Source organism: Rattus rattus, chromosome 5 (genome assembly GCF_011064425.1).
Source record: "Rattus rattus isolate New Zealand chromosome 5, Rrattus_CSIRO_v1, whole genome shotgun sequence".
In the NCBI taxonomy this organism is placed as follows: Eukaryota; Metazoa; Chordata; class Mammalia; order Rodentia; family Muridae; genus Rattus; species Rattus rattus.
In genome coordinates, this window is record NC_046158.1 from 36,233,797 (window position 1) to 36,248,564 (window position 14,768).

General features: G+C 44.2%; 1 protein-coding gene across 1 annotated transcript in view; it reads right to left on the reverse strand.

The window, feature by feature from the left end:
- Nucleotides 1-1,278: 1,278 nt before the first annotated feature.
- The window catches only part of Acvr1 (activin A receptor type 1), a 69,568-nt gene continuing 56,078 nt past the window's right edge, over nucleotides 1,279-14,768 (reverse strand). The window contains exons 8-10 of the mRNA XM_032903323.1: nucleotides 13,105-13,302; nucleotides 3,262-3,392; nucleotides 1,279-2,569 (exon numbers count right to left, since the gene is read on the reverse strand). Of these exons, the coding sequence (XP_032759214.1) occupies nucleotides 2,435-2,569; nucleotides 3,262-3,392; nucleotides 13,105-13,302 (464 nt within the window). The 3' untranslated portion in view covers nucleotides 1,279-2,434. The remainder of the gene's footprint in view (nucleotides 2,570-3,261; nucleotides 3,393-13,104; nucleotides 13,303-14,768) is intronic.

Consider the following 14,768-nt stretch of genomic DNA (forward strand, 5'->3'; position numbering starts at 1 on the left):
GACGTGGCATTCACGGTCAGGAGAGCATCTCTGTGGTTGAGGAGCAAGATGTGAGCAGGGGGGAGCCTTCCCGGTGCTAACAATGTTCTGCTGCTCAGTGGGGTTCTGTTTCCATGGATGCCAGCACTCAGTAAACATTTATTAAAATTCACCAAACTGCATTCGTTCTTCTTAAAGTCGTCAAAATCTTAACAAAACCATGAAGCGATTCTGCTTAACGTCCGAGTATCCGGGCAAAAGAATTGAAAGCAAAAAGTGAAAGAGATACATGTCTCCTGATAATTCACGGCAGCATTCTTTTAGCCATTCAACAGCCAAAAACTGGGAGGGTCCACCAACAGACTTGCAGATAAGCAAGGTGTATATACACACATGGAATAGCCTTCAGCCCGAAGACAGGAAGTTCTAACGTAGGCTACGACATGGGAGGAACTTGAATTCACTGGGCCAAGTGAGTCAGTTTTCACTAAAACATAAATACTATACAATCGCACTACCATGAGGAACTTGAAGTGGTCAGACTCATAGAGAAAGCCAAAGGATGATCAGGGATAACGTGTAGGGGAGAAGGAGGAAGTTGGCATTTAATCCATACAGAATTAGGTTTATGGGGGGCGGGGGAACAGGTTCTACAGAAGGACTTCGGAAATGATTGTGTAAGTGTAGATGTGCTTAAGGCCTCCTGAGCTGCATATGCTTATGTTTACTAAGTAAATTTTATGCAGTGTGTAATTTAAATTAACATGTCCCCTCTTCAACTAAAGTTGAATGTGATTCCACTACATGTCAAGTAAATGTATGCTAACGAAGTTACTGACCCCCTACAGAGGAACCTTCTAGATCCCCCCTCCCTCTTTCATTGCTTACTCTAAATCCTACCTTCTTAGTGTTGCTATAGACAGAAAGAAGGAAGTGGAGGGCAGGGGGCAGGCTCCCAAGTATGGTGGTGTGGAAGGCTCTGTACTCTCTGACTCTCTGCACTAAACTATAGCCTTCCTCTTTTCCCAGTCTCTGGTGGGAAAAACAAGCAGAGATGTCTAAACATACACTTGAAAGTGAGAGAGCCCGAGGAAAGGAACTCCAGCATAAAAGAATGGGGCCACGGGGACTGATGTTGGATTCAAGCTGTGAGCAGGCCCCATAGATCCCCAGGCTCTTCACCCTGCCTTTGGAAAGCAAACTCAATTTTCAAATTTGTCTTGTGTCTCTACTATTCCCAAATGAAGGCACATTAGATTGGAAAGATCTTTTTCATACATTTAAAAAAAAAAATCACCATTTGACTTGAAAACAGTTTATTTAATTTATACAAATAACTACTAAATACAAAAAGTAGATTAAAACAAAATAGTTATTTTTTTTTCTGGCAGAGTTTAAATGCACGTAATGGATAGTTCCGAAGAAGATGCATTTCCCCCCCACAGCGTTTGGGACTAAAATTCTACTGAAATCTTTGCGTCTAAATCAGTAATATATTGGGTGGTGTTGCATGGGTAATGGCTAAATACGTTCTGTATACTAACTGAAAAGAAAGTTACAGTCTACACACATAAAAAAAAATGTGAAGCATTTAAAATGTGAATTTAACTGATAATAAAAGAACACATCCATTTCAGAATCGGGTGTTAAAAACATTTCGGTAATAAAATCATAAGACCACATAAAAATAAGCTTTAACATACGCACGAGGCAGTTTTATATATAAAAACAAAACAAAACAAAAAAAACCAAAAAACAAAAAAACAAAAACTGCTAAGTGCACCAGTAATAAATAATTTGCAAAGTTGTGTCTAAACAATTCCTAATGTTTGCATCATTGTAAACATCGGCACGTGTGTAAAATGCAGCAAAGTCCAACATTACATTTTTGTTTCGCCAGATTGAATTCCTATTGTCCAGAGACAGGCCAGTGGAGTAGGCAGCCAATGTTTTGGCAAGTCGGGTCTTTTAAGATTAAGGGCGACAGTGCAAGTAAGGAATGCAGAGAATTCCTAGTGCAACAGAGAAGAGTAGGCGCAGCCAATATTGCTGATTACGAATTCACCGCCTCCTTGAGTTTCCCGTGGGGCGCGTCTAGGAGACCCGTGGAAGATACGCAAAGAGCCACTGTCCTAATGCCCAGATCTCCTGCAGGATCTCTCTGTGCTCCTCCACTTCCCTCCCCCTTGCAACCATACCTGCCCACCGTTAGTCTTTGCGGTGTGAACAGTTCATCAAGTGCTCGAGTCACAGTTTCTGAGCGAGGTTAGGGTGGTTTTGGTGTCTCCCCCGGAACATGGCTGGGAAGAGACATCTGCTTTTGTCAAAGCAGCCACTTCGGGAGTGGGGGTGGAGGGGGACAGATGGATTCTGTTCTGACAAGCAGTCAGGCCAGCATTAGGTCCCAGCTGGACAATGACAGCATTGACTCTCCTTCTTGATATCGGTGACAATGTCAACAGTCAGTTTTTAATTTGTCTAGGGAGTTATCAATTTTGGTCAAAGTCTTTTTGATACGTAGAGCTGTGAGTCTGGCGGATGGGTTCTGGTACCAGCATTCTTTCATCAGCTTCGCCAGAGAAGTTAATGTCTGTGGAGAGAAAACAGAGGTCACACCAACTGGCCACGTCGGACCACCTTTGGGTCTCCTGGCTGCTAAAAGTAATTTTACTAACTATTTTTCCTCCTTCACAGTTTTATGGAGGGTCCTAGAGCCCCAAGCGAATAGGTTTGGAAAGTGGCGTGATTGTTGAAGAAGCGCAATCTGGTAGGTGTTGCTAATGAGTGACTGTACTCATGTGAAGTGTCCGTGTGAGACCAGGGTCAAGAGTGTTATTCACAGAGATGTGAGTACATTTGCAAACCGTATCACTTCTAGGGGTCTTAAGTGTGCCACTGCTTACGAGCAATGGTTCAGGCTTCTCAGCATTGAGCAGCTTTTAGAATCTCAGGGAAGCAGTGAGAGTCAAGAGTTAGTCACAGCCACCTCAAGTCTCCTGACTCACACATGCAGTTGAAGCTTTAGGGCAATGAGTCACCCCATGCTTGACACCGGTCACACATGGACACTCACGGGAATACTGTCACTCATTAGCAACACCTACCAGATTGTGCTTTGTCAAGAATTAAGCCTGCTTGGGCTCTAGGGCCCTACTTAAAACTGTGAAGGAGAAAAATCGATGTATAGTCCGGATCATACAGGTGCTAGAAGCTGGGAAGAACTAGAGAGTAAGCTCACAAATGCTGGGAGGAACTCTAAAGCTAGCAACCTGGTATGCTTACCGGGTCTGAGAACCATCTGTTAGGTATGTTTGGCCTCTGTTGATCCACACAGACAACTTTCCTCATATCTTCAAAACTTGGGTCATTGGGAACAACATCATAGAATGGTGGCTTGTAATCTTCCACTATACCTGTGTTCAAGACAAGAAGCAGTTAGGGTTAGTAGGAGAGTCCGCATCCCCCCAGGGGTCCCTGCTGTTTGTCAGGGGTTAGAATGTGGGGGAGAAAGCACAATCTCCTTGCTCCTAAGTCAAGGCAGCTTTGGAAACTCCAGGCATGTCCTAAAATAAGTTGAGAACTAGGCAACAAATAAATATCCTGCAGGAAATAGACCCTACATCCGAAGATGTACAATCCTCTTGGATTACAAGTACTAACGAACCACTCCGACGGTGTCTATAAAGAGCTCACAACTGCCTCTATGTTCAGTACCAGGGAATCCCATACCCTCTTCTGACCTCCAAAGGCATCAGGGACATACATATAGGCAAAATACTCATACACATAAAATAAAATAAAGAAATATTTAAAGAAATACCTGCAAACACCTAGAGGCAAATAAAGAAATCAAGACCATCACCCAAATTACCTTTTTTTGTTAGGAAATTATTTTGTTAAAAAAAACAAAAGCAAAACCCCTGTTATAATAATGTAATCTGAGGTCCTCATTTCCCCAGTCACTCTCTCTTCACACAGGCATGTCCTCAACTACCAGGCCCAACTGTCTGTCTGGTGGCTTCTGCAGGTATTATCAGTACCTGTCTATTAACAGCAAAATTCACAGATCCAAGTAAAACTTAGCCATATGGGATTAGCAAAGTGACCCGGTCCTCTTACGTACAGGAAACCAGGGAAATTATCACTTGATTTCCCTCATCAACAATGTGGTCAGTGACTAACTCCACTGCCAGCCCTTTTCTCTCTTGCACGCAGCTTACTTCTATTCCTAGACAAACAGCGGGCTGTTGTAGAGGCCAGAAGGAGGCTGTGAGTTAAAGGTATAATTAAGCTTTTCCATTCTTGCAAGCCCCCTAAAAAAGCCTCAATCCCCTTTTCATTTGTCACAGAGATTAGCGAGAATCCATTCTCACCAATTTCACATAAATACAAACCACTTATGCAGAAGCTCAGAGATGAGGAGCATCTGTTCTAGAAATACTACAGAGTTTCGAAACCTTACAAACTCCATTTATTTTTAAAATGGAAAGTTAGTCTAAATTGTATCTTAAAAATTCAAGTTGACACTTTGTTAACTCTGAACAATATAGCCACCTTGTATAATCGCAACTGAGATGTGGATCCTGACTAAAACCTTTTCTGGGCAAATACCAAGAGCTCTTAAGTGGCACAAACCACTGTTCTCAAAAGGTCGCTGCTACTCTGCCGCGGAATCTCACCTAGTCTCTTGTAAGGATCCCTGGACACATTCAAACAAAAATGTCTTCACTCTGCAATACTCGGAAATAAACCATCCCAAACACAACTGTGCATCAAGGTTAAAAAAGAATTTCCATCCTTTGTTGGGCTGCTTACAGTCACAGGAAACAGAAAGCAAGACCATGGGGATGTACTCCAGAGCCTGGCTTAATGCTTTTAAAATGTAGCTATAATCGCCAGCTATTTGGAGGGAACGTGACCATAGCACCAAAAAGGTTTATGTGCATATGAGTAATAGAAAGTTAGATTTTTCTCTAACCCCCTACACACACACACACACCCCACACACACACACACACACACACACACACACACACATCAAAGATAGGTGGATATTTAAAAGCACAAGAGATACCAAGCGCAACAATGAGCACTGCCTCACAAAACCCGGTCCCCTTGTGGTTCTAGTTCTTTTATTTAATAATGCCATGTGTTGGCAAAAGGAATCTAGGTTTTCAAACAAAACAGCATTTAATTCATTGTGCATGGAAAACTAGGCCATGCCTCTCTTTCTTCAACCATAGGCTCCCCCTCACTGTTTCCATCTGACCCTCAAAAAAAACCAAAACAAAACAAAACTAATTAAAAAATATTCTGAGATTAAACTGCAACGTTCTTTTGGTGAAAACTCAACGTTGGTAAAGAAAAGCCATTTTTTTTATTGGCCCAAAGTGCTTTGTATCTATTATGAGTGGAATGCCTTGCTAAATGCTGAGGAAGACCACTACCTCGTAGAGGACAGCATCTCTCTTTTTGCCTTAGATAATATAAATCTCGCACAAAAGTACTTCAAAACTGACGTTCGTTTGTCTGTTGGTGTGTCTCTGTGCATACATATGTGTATGGGGGCGGGCATTTGTCTTGGACTACAAGTCAACCCAGGTAACATTATTTGGGAGCCATCTACCTCTTTTTTTGTTTTGTTTTGTTTGGGACAGGGTTTCTCGCTGACTTGAAGCTTGACCGTAGAGGAGGCTGGCTGACTAGCAAGCTCCACAGCCCTTCCTGTCACTGCTTCCCAGCATTGGGATCCCATCATGCCCAGCTTCTCTACAGTGTCCTGGGATCGATGTCACACGTTCGTGCAAGCACTGAACTGTCTTCCCAGCTCCCTCAACACTTTTTCGCCCCTCCATTTACTTTTACTCGGAAGGGGGAAATTCTCTTACATTTACCTGTTAGCTCCTAAGTCGATTCAACCGTCATTTGATGCCCTAACCTGTATATGAAGTCTGGCAGGAGGGATACAGAAATGAAAAAAAGAAAAAAAGATGTGGTGTTGGCGATGAACAACAAAATAAAGAGAAAGATGGATGAAAGGAGAATTAGCAACTAACAGTAGAGATAGGGGCAATGGAACAGAGCTCAGAAAAACAGATAGCACAGTTCCCTAAGTGGTTTCTAGAAACTGGGTGTCGTGCAGGCAAAGAGTTTCAGAACTCAGAGCATGGCGGCTAGGCAGATGAGTAATTTGTGAGGCAGAGCAGAGGCTAGGAAAAGAAAAACTACCCAGAAGAGGGTGTTTTCCAGGTCGAAGGAGTTGATGAAGCAAGGAGAAGAATTACGAAGAGCTTCCCATGCTGGAATAAAGAGAGAAGCCCCTTGTGAAGGGAACTGGTGTGTGTGGTAGAATGGATGAGGAAAGGCCATGGTTGTGGATGGGCCATGTGATGGAAATGCTGTACACCCTGAGAGTGATTGGCTTACAACTGTTCCTCAACTTCTGACTATATGTGACACTCTGGTTGGCCAAGCCAAAAAAGAAAAAAAAAGTGAATTGTAAGCCCTACGGATTAGAACTGGATGATCGTTGGCATGAGTCAGCAAAGAGGCTACCAAGACTTGAGGGAGGCAACTAAGGGTGCTGTCTTTGAATCCCAGCACCCTGGAGGCATAGGCGGCCAACCTGAGACTTTGAGGCCAATTGGGTTTGCACAGCTAGTCAGGGCCACATAGTGAGATGCTGTCTCAAAACAAGCAGACGGATGATGAGAACAGATACAAAATACCTCAAGTGCCATGTGAGTGGGACAAGGACAATGATAACAGCAAAGATAGTGATTGGAGCAAATGATAAGAGGAATTCAGAGAAGAGGTGACCTCAGACAGTGCTCAGGGAAAGAATACACAACCTTTGTCTTTCAGTCGAGGATGCTGCTGACTCAAAGGGACACGGGAAAGAGATGAGAGTGATTCTTCATAACTTCTTCCCCCACAGCTTTGGGCATGTGTAATTAATTTATATGATTGGTGTTTGTGTGCCATTACCCCGCCCCCAGGAGTACATATGTCTAATGGGAAGTTTCATTTCTTCGGGGTGAATCTATCTTTCCCAATAACCTTAACTCTAATAGGCTACATGGCTCTCTCGAAGCAAGGCCCTCAGCTATCGTGCCATAGATTTCTTAAATCTTTAAAATGTATATCACAAAGCTCATGCGCAAATCACCCAACAATGCCCACAATACACACTCTAGAAAGTTCTAAGTACCATTGTGTCCAGAAACAAGAGCTCCCTGGAGATTCTATCACAGAGGCCTTAGACCACACCCACACAGAGGTTAGTACACAGAGTTCATCTGGTTTGCATAGCCAATCCAGGTCAGTTAGGGATACCAACGTGAGAAGAAAGAAAGAGAAAAAGAAAGAAAGAAAGGAGAGAGAGAGAGAGAGAGAGAGACAGAGAGGGACAGAGAGAGGAAGGGAAGGAAGGAAGGACGGAGGGACAGAGGATGGAGGGAGAAGAGGGAAGGGAGGGGGGGAGGGAAGGAAGGAAGGAAGGAAGGAAGGAAGGAAAATGAGGAGTAAGAAAAGCGGAATGGAGAAGAAAAGGAAAGAGAGAAGAGAGGAGAGCAGAGGGGAGGGGAGGGGAGGGGAGAGGAGGGGAGAGGAGGGGAGGGGAGAGGAGAGGATCCAAGAATATGAAAGAAAAAAATGACACCAGTAGAAGTTGCATTTTGATATGCAGACAAACCATGAAGGAGTGTCTCTATGGATGAATCTTGGCGTGATGGGGTTCACAGCAGGACATTCAGTAGTATTTCTGTTACTTAATCTACCATGCCTCATAGCGCAATGTCAAAATACTTTACTATCACGGCACACATAAAAGACGGCCAAGACATAAATGGATAGGACTGGTCAGTATGTCACCCAGCCTCGTTGCCAAACAAGCAAGGAAGAAGTTTTGGATTCCAAAGCTCTGGGGATCTCTCAGTTGTGGTTAAGGGACTATGGTCCTGAGCCATGGAGACAGGATCAGGAAGCCACAGCCAACAGTCCTGAAGGCAGGTAGAGGAAGCACAGCTCTGTGCCATGCGAGGGAAGGGAAGGCTGTGTCATGACCCCACCACCTACCTTTACTGCCACTCATGGGCTTACAGAGCCATAGGCATCAAAGTCCAACCCCAGTCTCATAGAGGTAAGACGCAAAAGCCAAAAGCTTATAATAAGGTACCGTGTAGCTAGGCATAGCTAAAATATTATCTTATATTGTCAGAGGGAGAGAAGGCAGTCTACGATAGCTTCATGGCTGTTCCTCAGTTGAGAGTTGCATACCCTACCTCAAACGGAGAGACCAAAGCACCAGACAGCCGGAGTGTTCTAGAACCGTGGTAGCCTCTCAAGAGGGGCCATGCACTGAAGCCTGGGACTGTTACAAGGTTAAAGACACAGATATTTGTCTTAGAGGAAAGTCAGAAGGACACCAAACAAAACCGCTCCTCATAAAGTTCTGATGACTTCATGTTATTGCGGCTTGAGGACAACTGACAGTCCTCCTCTGCTTGGTATCCCCAAATTAGGGACATGAAATTCCAGGAGATCGCAGGAACAGAAATAATCCTTCCTCCAACCTCGCCTCCACATTCCTATCCCCAGCCACTTCCCTAAAGGTTAAAATAAACAACTGAATAAAAACTTTCAAATTAATGACGCTGAACCTTTTTCCTCTGCCAGTTCATCTGTTCAGACCCTAGCACAGGCTGAGGTATCGAATCCACATCCTGAAGCATGGGACAACTCGCATTGTCATGGCTCCCGTACACAAGCCATTGTGCTTAGGAACAGAAACACGTGCGGCTCCCTGGCAAACTCAAGGATTCATTAGGAGAAGCTTCCCAAACTGCGGGTGCCAAACATACGTTTACTCTAACAAGTGTTTCCTACTCCCCACCTCATGAGAAATGCAGCTTGGCCAGCAAGGGTGTTTTTTTTTTTTTTTTCTTCCTGTGATACAATAGGGGTTTTGGCACATTGGAACATGGATTTTATCACAAAATAGTTAAAGTGGGGGAAAGAAGAGTGGTCCTCCAGAGCCTTCCCGTAGGCAGGGAAATGCACAAACACAAGTCACACGGGGCATGGGGGAAGAGGTAGACAGCGAGAGGTGGGAAGGGTCGAAGATCTAGAAGCTCTTAGAAACCTATTTCCAATAGAAAGGAACCAAAAGGGGTTGGGGATTTAGCTCAGTGGTAGAGCGCTTGCCTAGGAAGCGCAAGGCCCTAGGTTTGGTCCCCAGCTCCGAAAAAAAGAACCAAAAAAAAAAGAAAGGAACCAAAAAATGTTAGTCAGCGTATTCCTTTCACAGCAGGCAAATAATAGTTGCTTTACTGACATCATCTCATCAAACCACCATGACCTTTTGGTACTACTATCGGTATTTTCTCAACGGTGAAACAAATCTAGAAAATAGTGTCATCATATAATATGAGAGCCTGGTTTTGTTGTTGTTTGTTTGTTTGTTTTTATTCTCCTGCCCCAGCAGGCCTAGAATCAGAGATGCAGAACTCTGAGGGATCCACCTACGTTGGCTTCTGTGCACCATGCCTGAGAACCCTGGTTCCTGACATCAGAAAACAGATACACACAGCAGGAAGCTGTGAAACCAACAAATGCCACAGAGACACGCAGCTTTGCCCTCTACAGATGCTCTAGACAGACAGACCACAGATGCTTGCTGGCATCTGCCTGCTCAGGATGTCTCTAGTCAAATGTGCACACTCAAAACCCGGACATCAAATTCTCCTGCCTCAGAACTCCGGGGTTGAATTAACAAACTGTTAACCTAAGCAAGCCCCTGTGGCCTTTAGTTCATACAGAAACTCACACGGCAAAGGTGGGAACACCCCACTCTTTCCTAAAAACTCCAAACTCTCGATGTCAAAGTACCAGCATCAGTGAATTCCAAAAAGATACTACTGAGAAATTCTTGACCATGAAAATGAACTGGAGTCTCATTTCCTGTACAGAAACAGCATGAGGTTTATTACTAGAAGGAAATAAACGTAAAATTCTAATAAAAGTACAAAATATGACATATTTTTATGCTCATAGTTCACCTGAGGATACGCTGCTTCCAAGAGAACTTATCTGGTCATCAATTTTTATAATAGACTCAGAAACTCAAAGGATATATAATTATAATAACCTTCTTAATGTGAGATGTTCATATATTTAAATGGAAGTACATTTTATACACAATAATTTCAAAAAATATATATTATTTTAATGACAGTTCCTAAAGGTGATAAGAAAGGGAAATAGGTACATCGCACCCTGGGGTGAAGGAAAAACTGTAAATTAGGGCAACCCTTATGGAAAGCAATTTAGCACTGTGTGCCAAGCCGTAAAAACATCCATATTCTGACCTATTAAGTCTACTTCTCTTAAGATGAGTAATTAAACTCCCCAAGTGGAAAGTTTCATGCACAAAAGTGTCTACCACGGGCCTCAAAATGGGAGACACGGGATGTCTAACAATCTGGGGATGGTTACATCAATAAACTACCGTGCGATCACTTAAAATAGGAGGAGCAGAGAGTAACGTTAAGGGTCAAATACAAGGAAGACGGTAATCAAGTTTCAAGAGCGTGGAGCAGGAAACGCTAGGAGCAGGGTAGGGAGACGCCATTTCTCCGACTCTTCTTTCTTCCCGCCTTTTCCTGTCTGGGACTAGTAGTAGTTCAAATAAAACAGGTTTTCAAGAAGCCCTGGTTGGTTTCAAGTCTGAGTTTAGACAAGCCAGTGTGTGTGTGTGTGTGTGTGTGTGTGTGTGTGTGTGTGTGTGTGTGTGTGTGTGTGATGTGCATGTGAATACTCGTGGGAGAAGAGGGAGTAGAGAAAGATCGATTTAGTCACTGTCAGAAAGTAAGGCTTACTTTAAAATGAGAGACAAGATACCCTTATCTCCCCTTAAAAAAAAAATCCAAAGCATGTCATAGAACCGAAGCTCAGCCCACGGCGTCTTAGGAAATAGCTAGCCGCCCAAACCATGATGCAAAGAAGAGACCAATAAATCACAAAAACAACCAAAACAGTTTCCCATCCACGGTTGGTTTTTTTTTCTTCTTTTCCCCAAAATAACCTTAATCACAGGATCTAAGCAAGCAAACTAACATTTGTTTGGCTGAGTTTTAAGCAGATGACTCTAACTTCAAACTGACTACCATTAATCACGGCTGATCTTTCAAGCCATTTGGGTTGACGCCTGCGACACTGAAACGGGGCACATCTGTGACACACTCTCACAAAGTCCACAGCACATGTTCCAGCCTAGCAGCCCGCTTGGCTCTCAGCTGCACCCCCAAACCTGGAAACCACCTCCTGCTCAGGTCTCTCAGGTCTACGGACGCCAGCTTCCTCTTCATAGGGGGAAGACTCCATTGCATGGCTTCTGTTGGCACCGATCCGGTAAATGCCCTCGTTAGGATAATCCAAGCAGAGTCAGATTTTCCCCCTCAGTTCTCAGGCGGACACAGATGACTGGGGTGAAGCAATGAAGCCCCACGTGCAATCTCAGGCAAAGTTCAGAACTTTATAAACCAGCCAGGCAATCCCTCTGTCGCAAACCGGGTCTCAAGTGCCTCGATGGCACCAACTGAGAGGCGGTGGATTGAGAAACGATTACCAGAAAATGTGCGTGGCTCCATGAAAGAGATCTGTCAAGTTATGGTTCGTGGCTGTCTAATCTGAAACACTTGCCAAAATGTCCATAGGGGGTGTGTTCAAAGCAGACACACGGAAGTCATGGGAAGCCCTTTCATGAAGACATACCAACTTCAGCTACTTAAACTGTATCAGATTACTAACTCCATTTCCTCCCCAGAACCTCTATTTTTTTTTTAAAGATTTATCTATTTATCATGTATAGACATCTGCCTCCTTGTAGGTCTGCAGGTCAGAAGAGGGCACCAGATCTTATTGTAGATGTTGTGAGCCACCATATGGTTGCTGGGAATTGGCTCCTTGGGAAGAGCAGCCAATGCCTTCACCTCTGAACCATCCCTCTAGCCGCCCCATAACCTCTTGTGTTAGTCACAAAGGTTATAATTACTCTACAAATCTCAGTCCTCGGGAAAAAGCAATCGGTGGATGGTAAGTGTGGCACAGATGTTAAGATTTCACATCTTATTTCTAGAAGATTTCAGATCTGGGAATCCCAGTGGTTTTCAAAATGGCTCTTGAAAAATGAACAAAAGTTTAGGCATCGTTTTCTTCTCTTTTCACGGGATAGTTTTGCAGCTATAGTTTCTAGATATGCGAAGTTCATCGAGTTAACTCAAGGGATTCTGCTATAGAAATCATTCTGGGTTCTTAGGGTCTCCCTAAGCTGACAGAGTAAGAACTGGTGTTCCTTATGTGAGGTTCACTCAAGTCCCTCAGGGACAGACATGAGGGAGAGCTAGCTTCGAGAGGCATGGGCTAAAAACCATGACAAACAATACGCCTCCAATCCTAGTACCTGCCTGCGGGTAGAGAGAGTCAGATCTCAGTGAGTTCCAGGCTAGTGTGACCTACAAAATGAGTCCCTGCCTCCAAAGAAGAAGGAAGGAAAGGAGGAGGGAGAGAAGGAGGGAGGGAGGGAAGAAAGGCGGGTGGGTGGGTGGGTGGGTGGTTGACAAATGCTTTCCTATTGGCTAAGACAACACCATTCCTTAAAATCACTCAAACAGATCAAGAACAGCTACCCTTGAACTTAAATTTGACTCCTTCAAAGAGTACTGAATGCCTTCCAAATGTAGAAGCGAAACAGACTTTTCTCAGTAATCCAGTAAGAAGAAGAAAAGAGTTCTTCTGAACAGCAGGGTGCTTCCTTAAGAGCCCAGCATTCCTCTTAAGTTAAATCCAGCTCATGAGGAACAAAGACAGAAGGACAGCAAGAAGAAAGCTAGAGCAGGGAAGGAAATAAGGAGCAAGAGACCCAAACAAAAACCAAGAGAAAAAAATAGTTCTTCAGTTGTCATTTCCTCTCACACATTTTGAACAGAATGCCATTACACACTTAGCCCACCGTAAGTCCCACAAGTATGATCTGATACAAGGAACGACGCGGCTTCCGTATTCCCCTGTGCCTTTTGACCATGCAGCATCAAGAGACTGTGGACAAAGGTAGCATCAGGCACTTACCATTGCTCACCATCCTCCTGGCCACTTCCCACAGAACGAGGCCAAAGGCCCAAATATCGACCCTCTTATAAGAATCGAAGCAATCCACTTGGATGGTTTCATCAAGCACTTCAGGGGCCATGTAGCGCTTGGTCCCCACACGGGGGTTGTTTCCCACATCAAGCTGATTCGTGCTCTGGGAATGCATGACTGCCAAGCCTAAAGGGAAAAAGACAACAGGGTGTTTAGCTACTGCCTTTCTCCTACAGGGCACCTGACAGAATTTAAAACAACCCCAACCAAAAGCGCCCTCTGGTGGTACGTGCGTCACTGCCGGTACACCTAGACTGTCCTGAATATCCCCAGGATTACTTGGGACTTTGGGAACTAGAACAGGAACAAGGACTAATTTAAGGCAGATTATGAGGCTATGAAGTTAATATATGAAGCTCTACACGATAAAGGCTTTTCTAAATGGCAGACCAAAATACTAAAGCAATATGAGTCCATGTTTGAAGTGCATGGAAAAACAGGCTCCCACACATTACATGTGAACTTTTGTGGCTTAAAACTCAGCAAATTAAACTCTCGAAGTCCACCACTTCTCCCTCTTGCCTCCTAGCACAAATTTTTGAGAGCATGAGACCAAACACCTGAGGTAATTTATTGTTCCAAAAAGGGCAAGCTAGGATAGGTTCTGCTGTATCCCCAAAGAGACAGCCAGAGCAATCAGGCAGGCTGAACCCATGGGCCTTCCCTTGGAATCATGGGAACAGACAGCAATTGGCTGAACCCTGATTCAGAGTGCATCTCTCTCGTTAAATGGTTCCAAAGCACTTAAACCATGGCTTATTTCTGAATTTCTCAGTCAATTAAAGAGACCTGCGCGTTCCCCACTAGCCACGGGGGGAAAGACAGATTTGTATATGGCTTACTTAAGGATGGAATTATTTATTCGATGCATAAATAGACCGTCTTAAAATGATTGCTATAACACTCAATACAGTGCCAGGCAGGACCATGCCCCTGCAAACCGTGTGATCCAAAGGCGCCTTGGAAATCCTGCCAGTTTATCTGCAGTGAATGAACTCTTCGGGCGGGAGTTTTGAACACGCGACTCCTTACCAGGCCAGAGAGCACACGCCAACCCAACCTTCAGACTGAGCAAAGATTTTAGCAACTGCCTTCATCTAAAGCAGGCTGGTTCCTCTTTCTCTGATTTGACCATTTGTGCACATTTTCCAAATCATTCACACACACACACACACACACACACACACACACACACACACACACACACACGATCCTCTGCCATTCCTAGAACTACACTAAAAATATTAGAACGCTGTACAGATGCCATTGAAACAGACACAGTCATGGCAGCTGCCTAAATTTTGGGCTGGACTAATAAAGTCTGAGCAAGTGCATATTTAAAACAAAGACACAAAAGGAAGAATCAAAGTTTTCCTGACTGTTTTCTTTGGCTCGCTCATTATACTAAGATGCCAGGAAATAGCCCCTTGGAGAGGCCAGTATGTGGGGCATTGAAGCTTGCAGCCAAGGACCATGTGATCCACTGCACTGGAACTGGCTGCTTTGGCTACAGCCCAGGCTGCAAATGATTATGACCAACAGTTTATCAGCGCGCACCGCACCGCAATCCCAGCACTCGGGAGGCGAAGCAG